General features: G+C 38.1%; 1 protein-coding gene across 1 annotated transcript; it reads right to left on the reverse strand.

Annotated features, from left to right (window-relative positions):
- Window positions 1-3,066: 3,066 nt before the first annotated feature.
- On the reverse strand, window positions 3,067-15,556 carry LOC149029552 (vesicle-associated protein 1-3-like). Its single transcript, XM_089141940.1, has 8 exons — window positions 15,462-15,556; window positions 15,230-15,300; window positions 15,026-15,107; window positions 14,784-14,899; window positions 14,524-14,685; window positions 14,339-14,407; window positions 12,247-12,324; window positions 3,067-3,548 (listed from the first exon to the last, which is right to left on the reverse strand). Exons 1-8 carry the CDS (start codon window positions 15,511-15,513, stop codon window positions 3,435-3,437), a joined length of 744 nt encoding a protein of 247 aa, XP_088998066.1. The 5' UTR covers window positions 15,514-15,556; the 3' UTR covers window positions 3,067-3,434.
- Window positions 15,557-16,272: the final 716 nt, after the last annotated feature.

The raw sequence follows: 16,272 nt of genomic DNA on the forward strand, positions 1-16,272 counted from the left end.
GTTAATCAAGTCACAAACCCAAGTAGAGTTGTGACTTTGAGGGGAGCTATCAATACACTTGAAAGGTAAAAATAGGATTCAAGAGTCTCTATATATGTGTATATTCGTATCATTACTTATAAATTTAACAATGCTTGTTTAAAGACATCCCTCCCAACAAGAATACTTCTATCCCAAGAACTATAGGAAGGGACTGCGCAATTAAGAAAGTGAGTGTTTATTATATACTTAGCATGCATAACTTGAGCCCATAAAGAATTACAATTTTATCTCGTGGATTTATAAAATTATTTTTAAAACCTTATATTTTATCTACTTTTACAATTGTCCTCTTGTCATTAATCTTTTGTTAACTGATGGTGTGACATTTTTCAGTATTTTAAAATGTTAAAAAAAATCTTGAGTGATAGTAGTATTTATTTAACTTCTAATTAAATTACTTTTCTATCTTAATAAATAAGTAAAAACTTATACCTCACAATTCTTGCCCGATTAAAATCGACACTAGAACTAATACTTTGTGTATGATTTAATAATGAGCGCAAAAGGGTAATTTTATATACATTTTTCTAATAAATGGCCAATACACTTCTTGCATTAACATTTGAAATAATAAAATAAAATAAAATAAAATAGTCTTTGTACACTAACAACTAACCCTCACTTAATATATTTTGATGTGAAATGAGCAATAGTAATTTCATAAAGTACAAGATTTGATGTGTAATTTCAACATGACACAAGGAGACATCAGTAATTATCGCTTCTTCTTTTTTTCATTTTATTGTATGACATCATGGTCAATCAAGGCTACGGTGGTTTTCAATTTCAGTATTTCTTTAGATGTTAAAACCAACTTTGAAGCTGAATTGGAGACGTTCATTAACGGATTACGTTGGGCAAGGTATTTACAAATTACAAAGCTTTGGGTAGAAAGTGATTCAAAAGCTGTGGTGACTTTAATACAGCAGAAGAAAATACCTTAGTATATCTTTCATATGTGGAGAAAGTTACAAGAATATTTGCTAACTATAGATTGTAAGATTTTACATTGCTATCGTGAAACTAATACATTGGCAGATTTTTTGGCAACTAAACCTGATGTGGATGCCTCTAGACGTCCTAGATTTCGTTTTATGAGTTAGTGGTTTTTTTAATCTGAGTAGGAACCAGTGAGGAAGGGTGTATTGGGGGCAATAATTGTTGCGAGTAAGGGAGGTTGGTTCCTCATAAGGTATTAATTGATGTATTTTTAATATTTCTTCTTCGCTTAATATAATGATCCTTTTAGCGGAAAAAAAAGGCCAACTTACTCTCATCTTGGCCTAATCATGAAAAGTCAATTTTGTCCCTGTCATGCCCTTCCTCTTCTTTCTCTAGAGCTTTCCCAACTTAGCCACTAGATCCTCCTTTCATTGGAGTCTGGATCCTCACCCCGTCGGGGGAGCACAAACTGCTCCCTGACGGCTTCCCAACCACACAAAAACGTGAGGCCCAAAGGTGAAAAACACTTTTTGAAAAAAATAAAAAAACTTCAAATTTTCACCTATGGGCCCCACGTGTTTGTGTGGTTGGGAAGCCATCGAAGAGCAGTTTGTGCTCCCCCGACGGGGTGAGGATCCGGACTCCTTTCATTGTCCAATGGTTAAGGGTAAATCAAATCAATCCAATGGTTAAGGGCAAGTCAAGTTAGATTATTTTGAGTCTGACCTAGTTAAGGGGAATTGGGGGGTTGATATAGTATTTTGAAAAGCTAGCCCAATCTAAACCTATTGCAACCAAGGTGCAAAAAATCGATCAATTTCGCCGTTTCACCCCTTGGAGAAATTGGCGGGTGAAACACTAAAATTCATTGATATTTTGGCTAAAATTTTGCCCCGTTTCTGTAGAATTTTACCCAGTTTCAGAGGGGTATTATGTCATTTTTTTGCCAAAATTCGATGTCTAGCCTAATTTGAGGCCCATAAACACATTGGAAGTGTAATTTTGGCCCAAACATCACCTAAACTGATATTCTTGATTGGCACATACCAAGTAGGTGTTTTGACTGGCAAATTCCATTGTTTAGTAGGTTTTTGGGTCACTTTTAGCTTCCTAGTTATATTTGAGTTTCAATTTTGAGTCGTTTCAACTTTGTACTTTGCGCACGTTGCATTAATGCTAAAGGTTGAAGCAAAATAGAGCAAGAATGTAAGAAATATGAGAGAAAAGCCTTGGGGAAAAAATTTTCTACAAATATTGCGAAAAATTACCAAAATATCGTGTTAAATCGATAAATTGGTGATTTCTCCCTATATTTCAGCGATTTATTGATAATATTGTTTTTGCTTCCTATTTTAGTCTGCTACCTTTTGAATTGGGCTAATTTAGCCAAGTTTTGGCCAAAATTCGCCAAACTTTGTACCATGATTACAACCTTAGTATGCCATGCTTCTATTGAGCTTATATTCGCCTCCAACTTGTAAATTGAAATTACTAGGTAATACCGAGAAGAGTGCCTTTATTCAAGAGATAACAATGTGCTTCTTTGGCGTTTTCCCACCACACAATAGTAGTAAAACTTACTTATAAATATTATATAAAAATCAGAAATAAAAATTTTATTGGGTCCCTTATGGTCTTCATCCCCCTACTGTGTTGTTCAAAAACGTCAGTGCACTCTCCTAGTGGTTAGATCCAGATTCAAGATACATATTGGGCAACGCTTTTAAAAAACCATGGGGGAAAATTGAATGATTTTCTCCTCCCTTCCAACTCCCAAAAATTATATTTTGTTCTCCTCCCTTTGTTGTCTCACCCTCTCTTGCACGCGCTCTGTTTATCTCGCTCGCTCGCACTCTCTGACTCTCTCAATTGCTCGCTTGTAGCTCTTGTGTGATGTTGCATCAATTGAGCTCTACCTGCTCTTCTCACTTCTGATGTATATCCCAAACATTTGGGCTATGAACTAATAGTTCTATATATATGGGAGACATCGATAGGTGGAGTCTGCTATCAATTTGCCTCTTGTCATCAATGTATACAACCCCAACAATTGCAAGCAAGGAACACTGGGATCTGATCTTTTTCTTTTGGTTCTGTTAGCTTCCCAGCCTAAAAGGATCTCTACCTGACTAACTCGTTTACCATGGAGAGAAGATGGAAAGTATAGTAGTAGCTGAGTCAAATCTGAAAGAAGCACTAATCCTAACTGAGATTCAAGAATCAATCATCAATTCACATTTGTGAACTTCAAAACAACAAAGAAAGAAAAAGCAATTTAAGACTCCATAGGCATAATAAGTTAAAGAACCAAAAGAAAATAATACATGATGGGTAGCCACTTTTTTACATTGATTGATACTGGAAGACGTCCTCCGGCAAAGTCGTCAGTCGTCTTAACACTCCAAATATTGATGTGCACTTGCAGGCAACCGATAACTGATTTGTTGGAACTATGATTTCTTAACAATGTATCCAACAAACATACCCAAGAGACCAACCAACACGACAAACAGGAAGGAGAAGCCACCAGCACGATTTTTGCTAATATTTTTTCTCATCAACTCCTGTTAAATGAAATAAATGATCAATTCATGACTTCCTGAAGGAGATATTTTAATCAATGATCACCAAAACTTCTCAACCAGTAAACATGACAAATAATTCTCTAATAGTTGCACAGGATGATACACTTCCACCTGAAGAAAACTGTAGGAACTGAACATCACTTAAAATCTGAACACATTAAAAAATCTGATTTTGTGTGAGTCAACTGATTCCGTTGACATACTGGGTAGACCAAAATAATACATAGCAAACCTGTTTCCAGCTCCAACTTAACTCTTCAGGCACCATTGTTTGCAAAGGTGGGGTGGAAAAAATAAACATGTAGGACTCATATGTAATGGAAAAGGAGAATAGGAAAGAAAATGAAAGGATTTTGTGAAAAAGTTTCAAATGTGGCTCTCACTTTGTTGTTTTCCACACTTTTTCACAAAAGCCCACCTGTTTAATAGGATTTAGAAAAAAGATGGAGTGAAAGGTTAACATACCATGTCAGCAACAAGCTTCCTTAAATTTAAGTAAGCTTGTCTACCGACCTTATCACCTTAATGAATCAAACAAGCCACACTTTGGGATTTCATGGAAAAGTTTATTTTTTCAAACTTTTTCCCACCCCACTTTAGATTCAGCAAATAAACAAGGCCTTAGGAGATTGAAAGACCTAAGGAATTTGGGGAAACGGTGGAATAAACCTTTCCAATTCCAATCAATTCATAGTGGACTCCTTGGGTTCTAGCTGATTCTGGCTGAATTTAACAGAACTGGAAACAGCAGAATCTGATCCCATCTCTAATTCACACTTGAACCTTAGGGTCTGGTTAGAATTGATAGATTTGTTAAGAAAAGACCATCTATAGCAAGGTGAAAACCCTGGAAAGGACTACCTTCTACCTAGAATGAGCACCAAGCCACAAAAGAATGGTGGCAATTTAAAATAGATTTTGTGACCACACTAAAATGATCCATCAGTCCTACAGCTTTTGGTGCATTGGATAGATCCATAAAACTTGGGTGTAATTCCATTATATCCTTCAAATTGTTCTACTAAAAGCTAGCTAAGCGATATGAACAGAAGCTAATTCCATAGAAAGCAAAATGGCTTTATGTCATGTTCTGAAGATGATTAGTTTCTTGAAGTTTCAGCCAATAGTTAAGGCAAGTGAAAAACCAAAAAAGTATCATCAGCTATGAAGCACCTCTATTGGCATTGTTGTTGGAAGGGTATTAAACTAATGTTGCCCTCTCAAGTTCTATATACTATTGGAAAAAATATGTTGTTCACACCTTCTATATCTCCACCCAAGTAAAAGGTTCATTGCATTCATTAACCATATTTCTTTTTGCATTGCTCCATCATTCACAGATATAACCCACTGGTTGACTGTGCACTAGTCTCATCTTACTACAACAACAACAATAAGCCTTTTCCCAACTAAATGGGGTCAGCTACATGAATTATTGCCCTCCAATCAATTCTATTGGAGGCCATGCTAGATACATGGTCTAAGCTACACATATCATTTCTCACCACTTCTCTTAAGGTTATCTTAAGTTTGCCCCTAGTTTTGTCTCATCATACTATACTCAAAATAGATGTCTAAATCATATTTCCAAACTTCTTAAGCCTATAATGTTCCCTTACTCCTCTATACCTATGCCAATAAAATAGAAAATAATATTGGGTTGGTTCTGCATACTCTAATACCACACTGACATAGCCTCAATTGAAAGAGTCAATTCTTCCAAGATCTTCAATTAATCAACCCAAAACCAGATTTTCGAACCAAGTAGTAGAGGGGTACTTTGGGTAATTGCAATGGTTGGATTAAAACAACAACAATAAGGCTTGTCCCAATTAAATGGGGTCAGATACATGGATGGATTCTTGCCCTCCAATCAATTTTGTTTAAGGTCATGCTAGATACAAGGCCTAAGCTATGCATACCCTTTCTCACCACTTCTCCTAAGGTTATCTTAAGTCTATCCCTAGCTCTTCCAGTTCATTCAACTTGGATTATATCACTTCTCCGTACAGGGACATTCATAGGCATCCGTTGAACATGGTCGTGCCACCTTAAACGACTTTCTTATAGCTTATCACTTATGGGAACAACTGTCAAACCAACTCTAATATGATCAATCCTTATCCTATCCTTCATAGTTTTGCCACTCTTCCATCTTAGCATCCTCATTTCTACTACACTGAGTTTATCTATATGGTTTTTTTTAACAGTCCCACACTCTGCACCATACATCATAGCCAGTCAAACGACAGTCCTATAGAATTTTCTTTTAAGCTTTAACGGAATACGTCAATCACACAAGACCTGGATGCACCTCTCCACTTCATCCACCCTATTTTAATTCTTTGGGAAACATCATCATCTATATTACCTCTTTTATTTATTTATAATTGAACCAAGGTATCTAAAATATTCACTCTAAGGAACCTCTTTATCGTCAAGATTCATCATGACTAAAGTTACAAACTAGATATTATGTTTTCGTTCTACTTAGTTTAAAGTCTCTTAATTCTAAAGCTGCTCTCCATGATTCTAACTTGGTATTAATTTCTACTTGAGTCTCATCTATCAACACAATATCATCAACAAAAAACATATACTAAGGAATCTCGTTTTAAGTATCTTTTGTTAATTCATCCATTAAGTGCAAATAGATATGGGCTTAAAGAGGATATAGTGTTAAAATTTGCTAAATCTTATGGCTGGTTTGAAAGTTCCAATTTGATAGGAGTTTGAATCCTAGTAGGACTTCAATGGTTAATGGATCTAGATCACTTGAGGTGAAATGTAGACTTAATATGGGAGAAGGGTTCCTTCAAGTTTGAGTCAATCCTGAAGGACAAATTGGAATTGTTCTAACTTAGAAATTCGGTGACTAAAGGAATCCAAAAGTTAAAATATAATAATAATAAAATAAAATAAAAATGTGATGTAGAAAGGGGATGGGATATGCTGGCTGCCACTTACATTGATGCAGGAGCCTTGTTTAGTGCTATGGAGATAGTGACTCATATGAAGGCAGCTGAATCTACAGCCATAAAGGAATCTCAGCTTGAGTTCTTTCACTCAAGCACCTGGAGATCTCCTACCACTACTGGAGGATGTTATTCTCTGAGAACAATCACATAGGCAACAATAGCTGATTTTATTAATATTCTGAACTGAGTAGCTATCACATGCAATGGATGGCAATTTATAGACTTAACAAATACTCTGGGTTCCAAAAACACCCCCTGCACACCTGCCATTATGGCAGCAAATTCTATTCCCATTTTTGGTTCACCCTTCCCCACCTAGGGCTTCATCGGCTCCATCCAGATTTGCCATAACCACCGACGGAGCATATCCAGCATCGCTCAATGCATCAAAGGAAGAAGAGTTCTGATCAAGAGAAGGCTTTTGAGCATCGAAAGAAAGGGTCACATTTGGCATAGCAACTGAGATCAGGGGGCCTATGGGTCCTGATTGAAGAAGATTCCTCATGGGATACATCCTCCACAAACAAGGCTTCATCCTTTTCACCGTCAATTTTCTCCACCACCCGAGCTTAGTAGGGCTCAGAACTGGAGCACGAACTAAACCTGCTGCCACGTTACATTAAGCAGCCAGGTGCCCAAAAGATGGCAGCACATTTGTGCTTACCCTCTTCATAAACGACCTTTTGAAGAAAACTGAACACCATAGGGGAGCCAAGTTCCAAACGTTCCACCTAGATCTCTCCCACACGTTCAACATCCTATTCTACTTCAACGAGAACACATGCAAAGTGCCCAACCAATCCATGTTTTGTTTTCTTATCCAGAGCAATGGGGCAACCAACAAATTTTGCAATTGAGAACAAAACCCTAACATGCCAGTATTTAAGAGGAAGCTCAGGTAGACCAATTTTAAAGAAGGCAGAGCAACGTTTATATTAAAATCAGGTCTCCACCACTGAAACCATACCACCTAAGATGCAATTTTGCACGGGCTTCACTGCCAAACCTCCGACATATCTTCCTCAGATCTAAATTGAAAGATCAAAAAACCTTTCCTAATCAAATGGAATCATAAGCAGAGTCAATTTCCACCCCCTAATTTCAGATTGAACTACATCCATAGCAGTCTTTCGAAAGTCAAAACGATCAATTAGCAAAATTTTGCATTGATTTCTCTGGGGTTCATAGTCAGCTTGAGGAATGACGATTCTCGTGAAATTCCCTGCTGAATCGGATTTGGAAGGCTATCCAGGGAGACTGAATCTCCACTCCCCACCACTCCAGCATAGGATCTCTTGGCCATCAGTGTTGGATAAGCCTTAAACATTTTCAGAACACCAGAAATCTTCTAACACTCCCAGCAGCTCCAAAGATTCATAAAAGAAGACCTCAGCCTCACACAAATTATCGAGAAGATCTTCTAGCCACACACAAATCACCAAGGCACCGTTTGTTTGCTGAATCTGAAGTGGGGGGGGGGGGATTTTTGAAAAAGTAAATTTTTCCATAAAATCCCGAAGTATGGCTTGTTTGGTTCAATGTGGTGGAAAAGTGGGCAAACAAGCTTCCTTACTAATGTGGCATATTACTTTTCCCATTCCATCCCTTTTCAAAGTCCCACTAAAGAGGTGGGACTTTGTGGAAAAGTGTGGGATACAACGAAAGTGGGACCCCACATTTGAAACTTTCCCACAAAATCAAATCCTTTCCTTTCCTTTTCCAGTCCCACATGTTTATTTTTCCACCCCACTTCTGCAAACAAACAGTGCCCAAGAGTCCTTGGAATTTAGCAAGAACCCAAAGAATTCCAGCAAGAAACTAAGCTGAACCAGTAACACCGAAAGATCAGATCGTGGCCTAAAGAGCCTCCTAGAAAGCCCTAAAACTGTGCCAAAGAGCCAGGTCATGATCAAGACCAAGAGCCAAATTGTGGAACCTTGATGTGAAAACAAGGACCCCCCAGCCAAAAACTCAAGTGGGCCCCCCATGATGGCTCCAAGAAGCCTCCATAGGCTGGCCAAACCCTATAGGAGGGGTATTTTGGGCATTTTTTGCCCTCAATAATTTACTCCCGAAATTAAATTAGGATTTAGTTCAGATTTTATTTAAGTCAGTTTGAGTCCAAGTTGAAGTTGTGCGGAGTATTTTATCTCAAGTCAAATTGTGTCTGATTGAGTGTTTGATTGTAATTTGGTTGCTTAGGTTTTAAGTTATTTAACTAGCATGTGCCTAATTAGATGACTTAAAGTGTGAAGGTGAGATCTCAGATCCAAGGGCTGAGATCGCGTAGCAATTTAATTCCTTTCAATAAGTGTTTTAAGAGTCCTATTGAGTGGCAAAGGAATCCTTATCTGATAAGGAAGTCCTAAGTTTAGTCAGAGTCAGTTACTTAGGCCATAAATAGCCAGTCATTGTAAGTTATTTTTCAGTTTTGAAGATTAATTGAATTGATTCAGTACAGACCAGGGTCTCTTTCATCAGGTGGGCCTTGGTTAAGAATTTGAGTTCAGAAGTTCCGTTTCCCTTCAACTACAGCAGCTTCAAGAGATCGTCAAGACATTCCTGTGCATAGACCAGCTTTCCAGCACTTCCCCAAGTAAATTACAAACCATCCCCACCCCTCCCCCTTGCCCACACAACCTTAAGGAGCCCCTCCCCTGCAGTCGTTACCTAGCCCTAGAAACAACCCCAACCTAGTCGCAATTCACCTTAGCCCCTTCCCCTTCTGGTTCTATAACTCCAGCCACTCTCCCTCATCAATCGTAGGTTATCCCCTTCCTCCCCTGTTTCTGCGCAAGCAGCAGCACCTCTCCTTGATTAAACCCACCTCCCCAACCCCTCTTGAACCCTTTCCCCCTTTCCTAGAATCACACCCAACCCTAGAACATAACCCCTGACCCAATTGACCTATTCAACCTATTTTATTACCCTAATCTGAAATTTTCTGCTAGCCTTTTTCAACCTTGGAATTCTGCAGAATTTTTAGAAACTTCATACAACCCTAAACCAGACCCCCCCCCCCCCCCACCCCCTTAACCCTTCCAAAACCCTAACTCCTAAATCTGAATCACAAAACCAGCATAATCTGAGTCCAAAGCCCCACTAGCCAAAACCTCTGTAAATCCTAAACCTAATCCCAGTAGGACTCCAATTTTGAAATCCAAATTTCAATTCCTATAGAATTCAGATCTGGAACTTTACTTTCAGTACGCCAAAGCAGTGTTTGAGCCCCTACAAACCCTCTATCTATTGCTGGCAGACCAGGGCAGCCACCTAATCTAGGAAATACATTCTAAACCCTAACCCTAGATCGTGCTTTGCATCACAACTCCAAGAAAGCTCTAGAGTTGCAGCAAAAATAAAAAACCACAGCAAGCCAAACCAAAGAAACAAGGACCAGCTCGTGCAACCACCCAGAAAACCCTGGAACGCAGCAAGAAATAGGAATCAAGGCCGCTGCACTGAGGAACAAGATCCAGATCAAGGTGCCTACAAGAAACCCTGGAACAGTAGCAAGAACGAAATTCCAAAGTTGCCATACCAATGAACAAGATCCAGCTCATGTAACCTCCAAGAAAACCCTAGAGCAGCAGCAAGAAACAATTACCAAAGCAGCTGCACCAAGCACCTTATTGTGCGACCTCCAAGATGAGACTCATGACCAAGCAACCACCCCCAACAAATGACTGCAGAATCACACCAAGGACAAGGCCGTGAGCCTCTAAGAAACCCTAGAACTGCATCAAGAATCAAAACCTCCCACCAAGAAGCAGATCGTGATTCCACCCAAGAGAACCCTAACACTGCCACAACAAGCAAAACCTCCAAAGAAAGATCAAGGAAAAAGAACAGCACCCTGAACACCTCTAAGAAACCCTAGAACTGCAATAATATCAAGATCTCCAAAGAAGATCGTGATAGAGAGAGCTGCACCCTGGAAACCTGGAAGAAAAGCAACTGAGCGTCTCTCTGCTGCTTCTTGTCCCTGAATCATAGATTCAAGGATATTAGATCATATGGCAAGGTTGCCAGGTATCTTCTTATCCCTGTCTCCATCTATCTCCAGTGTTAACATTAGGAAAGGATCTGCCTTTGATTAAGGTTAAGGACATTGGCATGTGTTAGGCCACTAATCAAACGACTCTACACTTGTTGGAGCAGGTTGGATTAAATGGGGTTGAACATGGTCTAGGAGGTACAGGAACACTGAAAGAGAGCATGTTGGAAGATAGGCAAAGCGGTTATTTTGGGAGCAGGGAATTCTGTCAAGGAGGAGAAGGGAGATGGGGGTGCTGTTCTGGATTTGGAGTAGAGTTTGGGCCGTCAACTTGCTGTCGGAGTAGAGAGGGTACTGGCCCCTCAGTTAGTCAGTAGTAGAAATCTTGTTGTGGTTGGTTTTCAAGTAACTTAGTTGAATTCTGAACTCCATTAATAGAAGCAGACTGTAACAGGATGATTGCTGCTCTGTTAGTTGATAGTTCCCTTTTATTGTGTGGGATTGCTGTTTGTGAATCTCGGCTTCTATCAGCATGGTTTGTCCTTTCATTAGTTCTCTATCTTTAATCTTATGAATTTAGTAAGCTCACTAGTAAGTTTATGTTCAGTAACTTTCTATCCTGATTCTTGGTTCAAAGAAGATGATTCCCCATCTGTTGCATGTGCCAGTGTAACTTCTCACCACCAGATTCATCATCATCTTGTACATTCTTTTTTGGAGAGTCTCAAGAAGTTATATTCTACCTTGGACATCGTTTTTTACAAAATCCAATACTACTATGGTTACAAAAATGAACAACCTAGGTTCCATACCAAGTTTCAGACTTAAACTAGGTCAAAAGCCACTAACATAGCAAAACGAGTTCTAAGGAATAAACCAATATTCCAACTTGGCACAATCCAACTGGGTTTTTTGGACCACCAAGACCAAGTTCTTGAACCATCGTTCACCGTCATGGTTTCCTATATTTGTTTTAAGTTCACTAAATCATATGTTGAACTACCAAAACTCATTCAACCTACCTCCACCACACTATGTAATCTAGAAGAATCCCTACAGCATAATGGGCTTCATGGTGCAATAATAGGAACACATACATCCATGCATGTATGCTTTCCCTACACTCAAGTTTCTATAAACAAGCACAATATTAGCTAATATAGTTAAATTCTACTTCTCAGACATATGTCATGAAGTCATTCCAATCATACAATATTAGATCTTACACCCAAAATAAATACTTACTTCATTTCTCATCATAGAAATTTAGATCTTACACCCCAAATAAATACTAATCAACCAAATCCTTACTGGCTCAAGAGAGAGCTTAATCATCTAAGAAAGAGGGAAATACAGCCTAGTAGAGCACTAATAACCCTGCTTTGCTTCTGATGTGCATGTTTGCACTCTCACAGCACAAAATTCTGCTCCTTTAATTTCTTTGCTTTCAATATATTAAATTTACTTTTCCAGTTTCCAGTAGAGAGCAAAAAAATTCAAAACTGAATAAAACAGGCATTGGAAAAGTAAGCATCTAGGCTTTTGTCAAGAACAGAACATAGGTAAAGATAAAGAAAACATTGTGGGAACCATCAGACAAAGGAATATAGCATAAGTAATAACCCAGAAGGACCTCACAATAACCAAAGGCTAAGCATTATAACAAAACTCTACTATTCTACCAAAAAGAATTGGAACATACCAATTCTTGATTCAGTTTCTGATTTTTTTGCAGGGCAGCAGCCTTGTCCTCATTCAACTTGGAAATCATAGACGATACCTAAAGAATAATATGTTAAGAGGAAGTGATATACACAAATACAGGCAATACAACACTGTATCTAAGGAAAAACAAAATGCAGCCTTTAATAGGGGAGTTGACGTTAATTTTATATATATTCGCAAGAAACTATACAGCATATCATAAAACTATACAACATTTCAAAACCCTTAGAAAGGTATTCAACAAAGGGTAACCAGTAGCAGACAAATAGCAAGTCCATCAATCTCTGACAAATGTAGTATATTGCTTACATTCTGCTCCATAAGGCATGGCCAATTAAATCATCGTATTTTGAAATTATGGGGAGATACATATCTGGTTTTTTGGCCTATCAAGACATAACTAATACAGGTTACATATGTTTCTCAAAAACTTTAGATGTGGTCCAGTTGAAAAATAATTTTATATTTTTTAACATTAACATACTACTAAAGATACGTGTAAACATTTTGAAATCAGGGGGCAGGGGGATTCTCTAAAACACTATAATGAACCCTAATTCTTACAAGCTTCTCAAATAGAAATACTTTACAAAGCATCCATGTTATTTTGCTTTAGAATACACAACAAAGCAGAGCCTTTCGATCCTCAGGATACCCATATTAGATCCTCAGTGCAACTGATAAGACAGTGGATTCACTTGTGACAGAATCGCATTGATGGGATACTAGAATCCTAAAGGATTAAGTTCAGAAACTCGATTAAAAACCAGAATGCTGTGAAGGAAAAAAGGAACAGATTTAGAAGAAAACCAACAAGTACTTATCGATTGATTCCGGTCAGAAGTTCTGAAATTGATCTCAAAGACTGACTAACTCAGATGGACAGATCTGGAGTAATGGACTAATCCTATTGACAACAGGAATACAGAGTTCAATGAAATCAGAAACTTAAAGATTCAATTTGATGGTCAAATAAAAGAGAAGAATAGGGAAGGTATTAGGTTAAGTGACTATAAATCAGAAATAGAAAATGAACCAGAACCTCAGAACAAGTAAAACTAGGAATCCCACTTCAAGTACAACTCCAAGAAATCAATACCAAAATCATATTTTGAAACAGTAAATATGTTTAGGACCTAACCAGATTGCCAAAACCTATGTCTGATTTGAAATCAGATATGTAAACAATGAAGAAACTGAAATTTAAGCAAGTAGAATATATGCAAGAACACAACAGAAACCATAAAACTAAATCCAAGAATGCACAATGCCTTATTTATTTATTGTTATTGTTGTCATCGTTGTTGTTAAATAGAATAGATGAGAGAAACAGAACCAAGAGTCCCGGTTGATCCCTAGAGCTGGCATCCCAACACACTTACTTTAGCTATCACCAAGGGTCTCACTGCATCTCACAATAAGTTATTCTGAATCTCACAAATGATGGAAGGTAAAAGTCATAAATCCATACACCAAATTTGTGCATAGAGTTGTGGTCCCTCATAAACTTATATATTAAAAGAAAAAAGATAAACAAAGATTCAATTAATTCAAAAATCCTTCAGCCAGCTGCTTACCTAGAAGGTAATCCACTATAATAAAAACCAAGCCTCAAACACAAGAAAATAGCTTACAAATAGGCGGATTCATAAAGTTCTAACTCAGACCATCTTTAAAATAAAAATAAAAATACAAAATAAAAACTTCATAATAAATATATAATGAAGAAGACTTTAACTAGACTAACTAATAAAGTAAACCTAGTACGACTACCTCCTACTCGCATTTGAAACCCACTAAAGCGCAGAATACAATGAGAAACCCATTATAACAAAGGCCCAACATGTATAGAACCGAACCAAGCCTTAGTTCCATTAAAATAAGCCCACACTTGTGATTCATTTACATCACTGAAGCAATGAGAAGCAATATTCATCTACTTGTACAAAGCCTACCATTAGATACCTATGATGCAGCAACTTGACCTATTGCAAGATCAAATATGAGAAGAATCAAGTATTCAATAAGAGACCAGTTTTTTAATGCAATTTTAAAGGAAAGCACATTACATCTGAAGATTTGTTCCTAGGCTCCTCCATGAATCTAGTGTGGTTAGCCTCCAGTCCAGATCTCGTACTCTGCATACAATACCAGAGACAACCAAATTGAAACATAGTTAATAGTTAACTTCCACGGAGGAACATTCAACAAGACTATTCTAAATAGAAAAAAAGGAACAAGAAGCTAGACTTACAGCATCAAATGACACATTCTTTGGGTTACCATTCTCCAGTACAGATGCCTTAGGGGAAGATCCTTCTTCAGATCCTTCGGGAACTGGTGAGGGTGGATTTGCAAGAACGTATACCACCCTCAATTTGAACTCCCCCATAACTTTACCAGGCTCTTTGTTGAACTACAGAAAGAAGAAAAAAATGCATACCACATTTGACTAGAAGAAATAAAACCTATAACAGAAAATAAAATTTCGGAATGGGGGTACGACTGTTGTACCATCTCTGCGGTTATATCCTTTGCCGTTACACCAGGAGGTGCAGCCACACTCTGAAGAAGGAATTTGTCCTTGCTCTCCATATCCGGAGGAGCCTCCTTTTGAGCTTGCATTGTAACTAATTACACCCAAAAATTCCAAGAGAACACACTCATCCAGAAGAATCAAAGCAAAACAAACTAGAAGTTCTCTGTATACAACAACGGGGAATATCACGGTTTAAAACGCAAGGAGGCGGAATTACCAGTAACATCACATGCTGATCCCGGTAAAACGATTCCTGTGTTGGGACGCACGCAGTATTTCTTGGGGTTGGTCGTTTTAACCTTTTATTTACAGAATCAATTAAACAAAGCATCAACCATAACAAATAATAACTCAGACTATCAATGACGACAATGAAACCCTCCGAAAAAACAATAATTACAGAATGCAAGAAAAAAACTACCTTGAAGGCGACGAAGTGATCCGTCTTGTTCGTGAGTTGCATGGAACATGAGCTCTGCTTATTCAACTCGACTTCTCAAAAAAGAACAAAGCCAATCACGACAATATATAAAAGAAATTAGAAACAGAGAAATCTAGGGCAGGCTACATTTTGCCAACGAGCATGAGAGATTCAAAGAAAAGATCGAAGAAACTCGATAAGGAATATAGAGAAAAAGAGAGGCACTGCTTACATATAAATTTGAGCTCGGAAGGATTAATGCTGAGAAAATCTCCGCCACTCATGCCTACGATCAGCAGATTTACCAGACGAGATTTCGAATTTCTGGTAAGTTAATTGGTATACGAGGAAAAGTAGAGAGGACAGATTACCAAATGAGGGTTTTATCTGGAAAATCCCTGAACACTGGAATTCAGAAAACGAAACCAAACACAGCAGTTTTTTTTTTGTTTTTTGTTTTTCCTCCTCTTTTGTTTTTTTGAAAATTTTTCTTGTATTTCTCTTCCTCGTTTTCTTCTTGATCCAAAATCTGCAAATATAGTATAGATGCAATCAAACAGAGACAGGGAGGGTAAGGTGGGAAAGAAATCACGCGGTGATTTCGACTGGAGGATGTACTTCTAATTACAAAATTACCCTTAAAATTCCCTTGAATTTTGATACTACTAACTGAAAGAACTTGAACATGTTTCTATCTTAGAGGGTAAAAGGGTCAATTAGGAATCCTATTTATTGAATCTTTACGAGCCCTGTTCGTTCCCGACGTTCTGGTACACACCAGTGCACTACAGCCACAAGACCATTCGCTGTTTCGCATTCCCACTTACTAATTTCGCTACCAAAAACTAGTCAAATTAATTTAAAATATTAATTTAATTTACTTCAATGGAAGGGCCTCAGATTTATGGTAGTGTGACTTGCATGCTGCGCATTTAATGTGTGCACATGTGCAGCGTCCATCTCGACCGTCCGTCTCGACACCGAGACGGATGGTCGAGATCGAAATTTCGGTCGAGATTTCGATCTCGACCGTGCTCTTTACC

The sequence above is a fragment of the Hakea prostrata genome, chromosome 1 (genome assembly GCF_041222555.1).
Source record: "Hakea prostrata isolate BN-2017 chromosome 1, UWA_Hpros_2, whole genome shotgun sequence".
NCBI lineage: Eukaryota > Viridiplantae > Streptophyta > Magnoliopsida > Proteales > Proteaceae > Hakea > Hakea prostrata.

Bases quoted from the DNA above. Each gene is read 5' to 3' on its own strand.
- LOC149029552 (XM_089141940.1), bottom strand. From the start codon at position 15,513: ATGAGTGGCGGAGATTTTCTCAGCATTAATCCTTCCGAGCTCAAATTT. The intron at 12,325-14,338 runs GTAATGTGCTTT...ATTATTCTTTAG, and splicing joins CTAGGAACAAATCTTCAGAT to GTATCGTCTATGATTTCCAA. The intron at 3,549-12,246 runs GTATGTTCCAAT...TTCATTTAACAG, and splicing joins AGAAACTGAATCAAGAATTG to GAGTTGATGAGAAAAAATAT.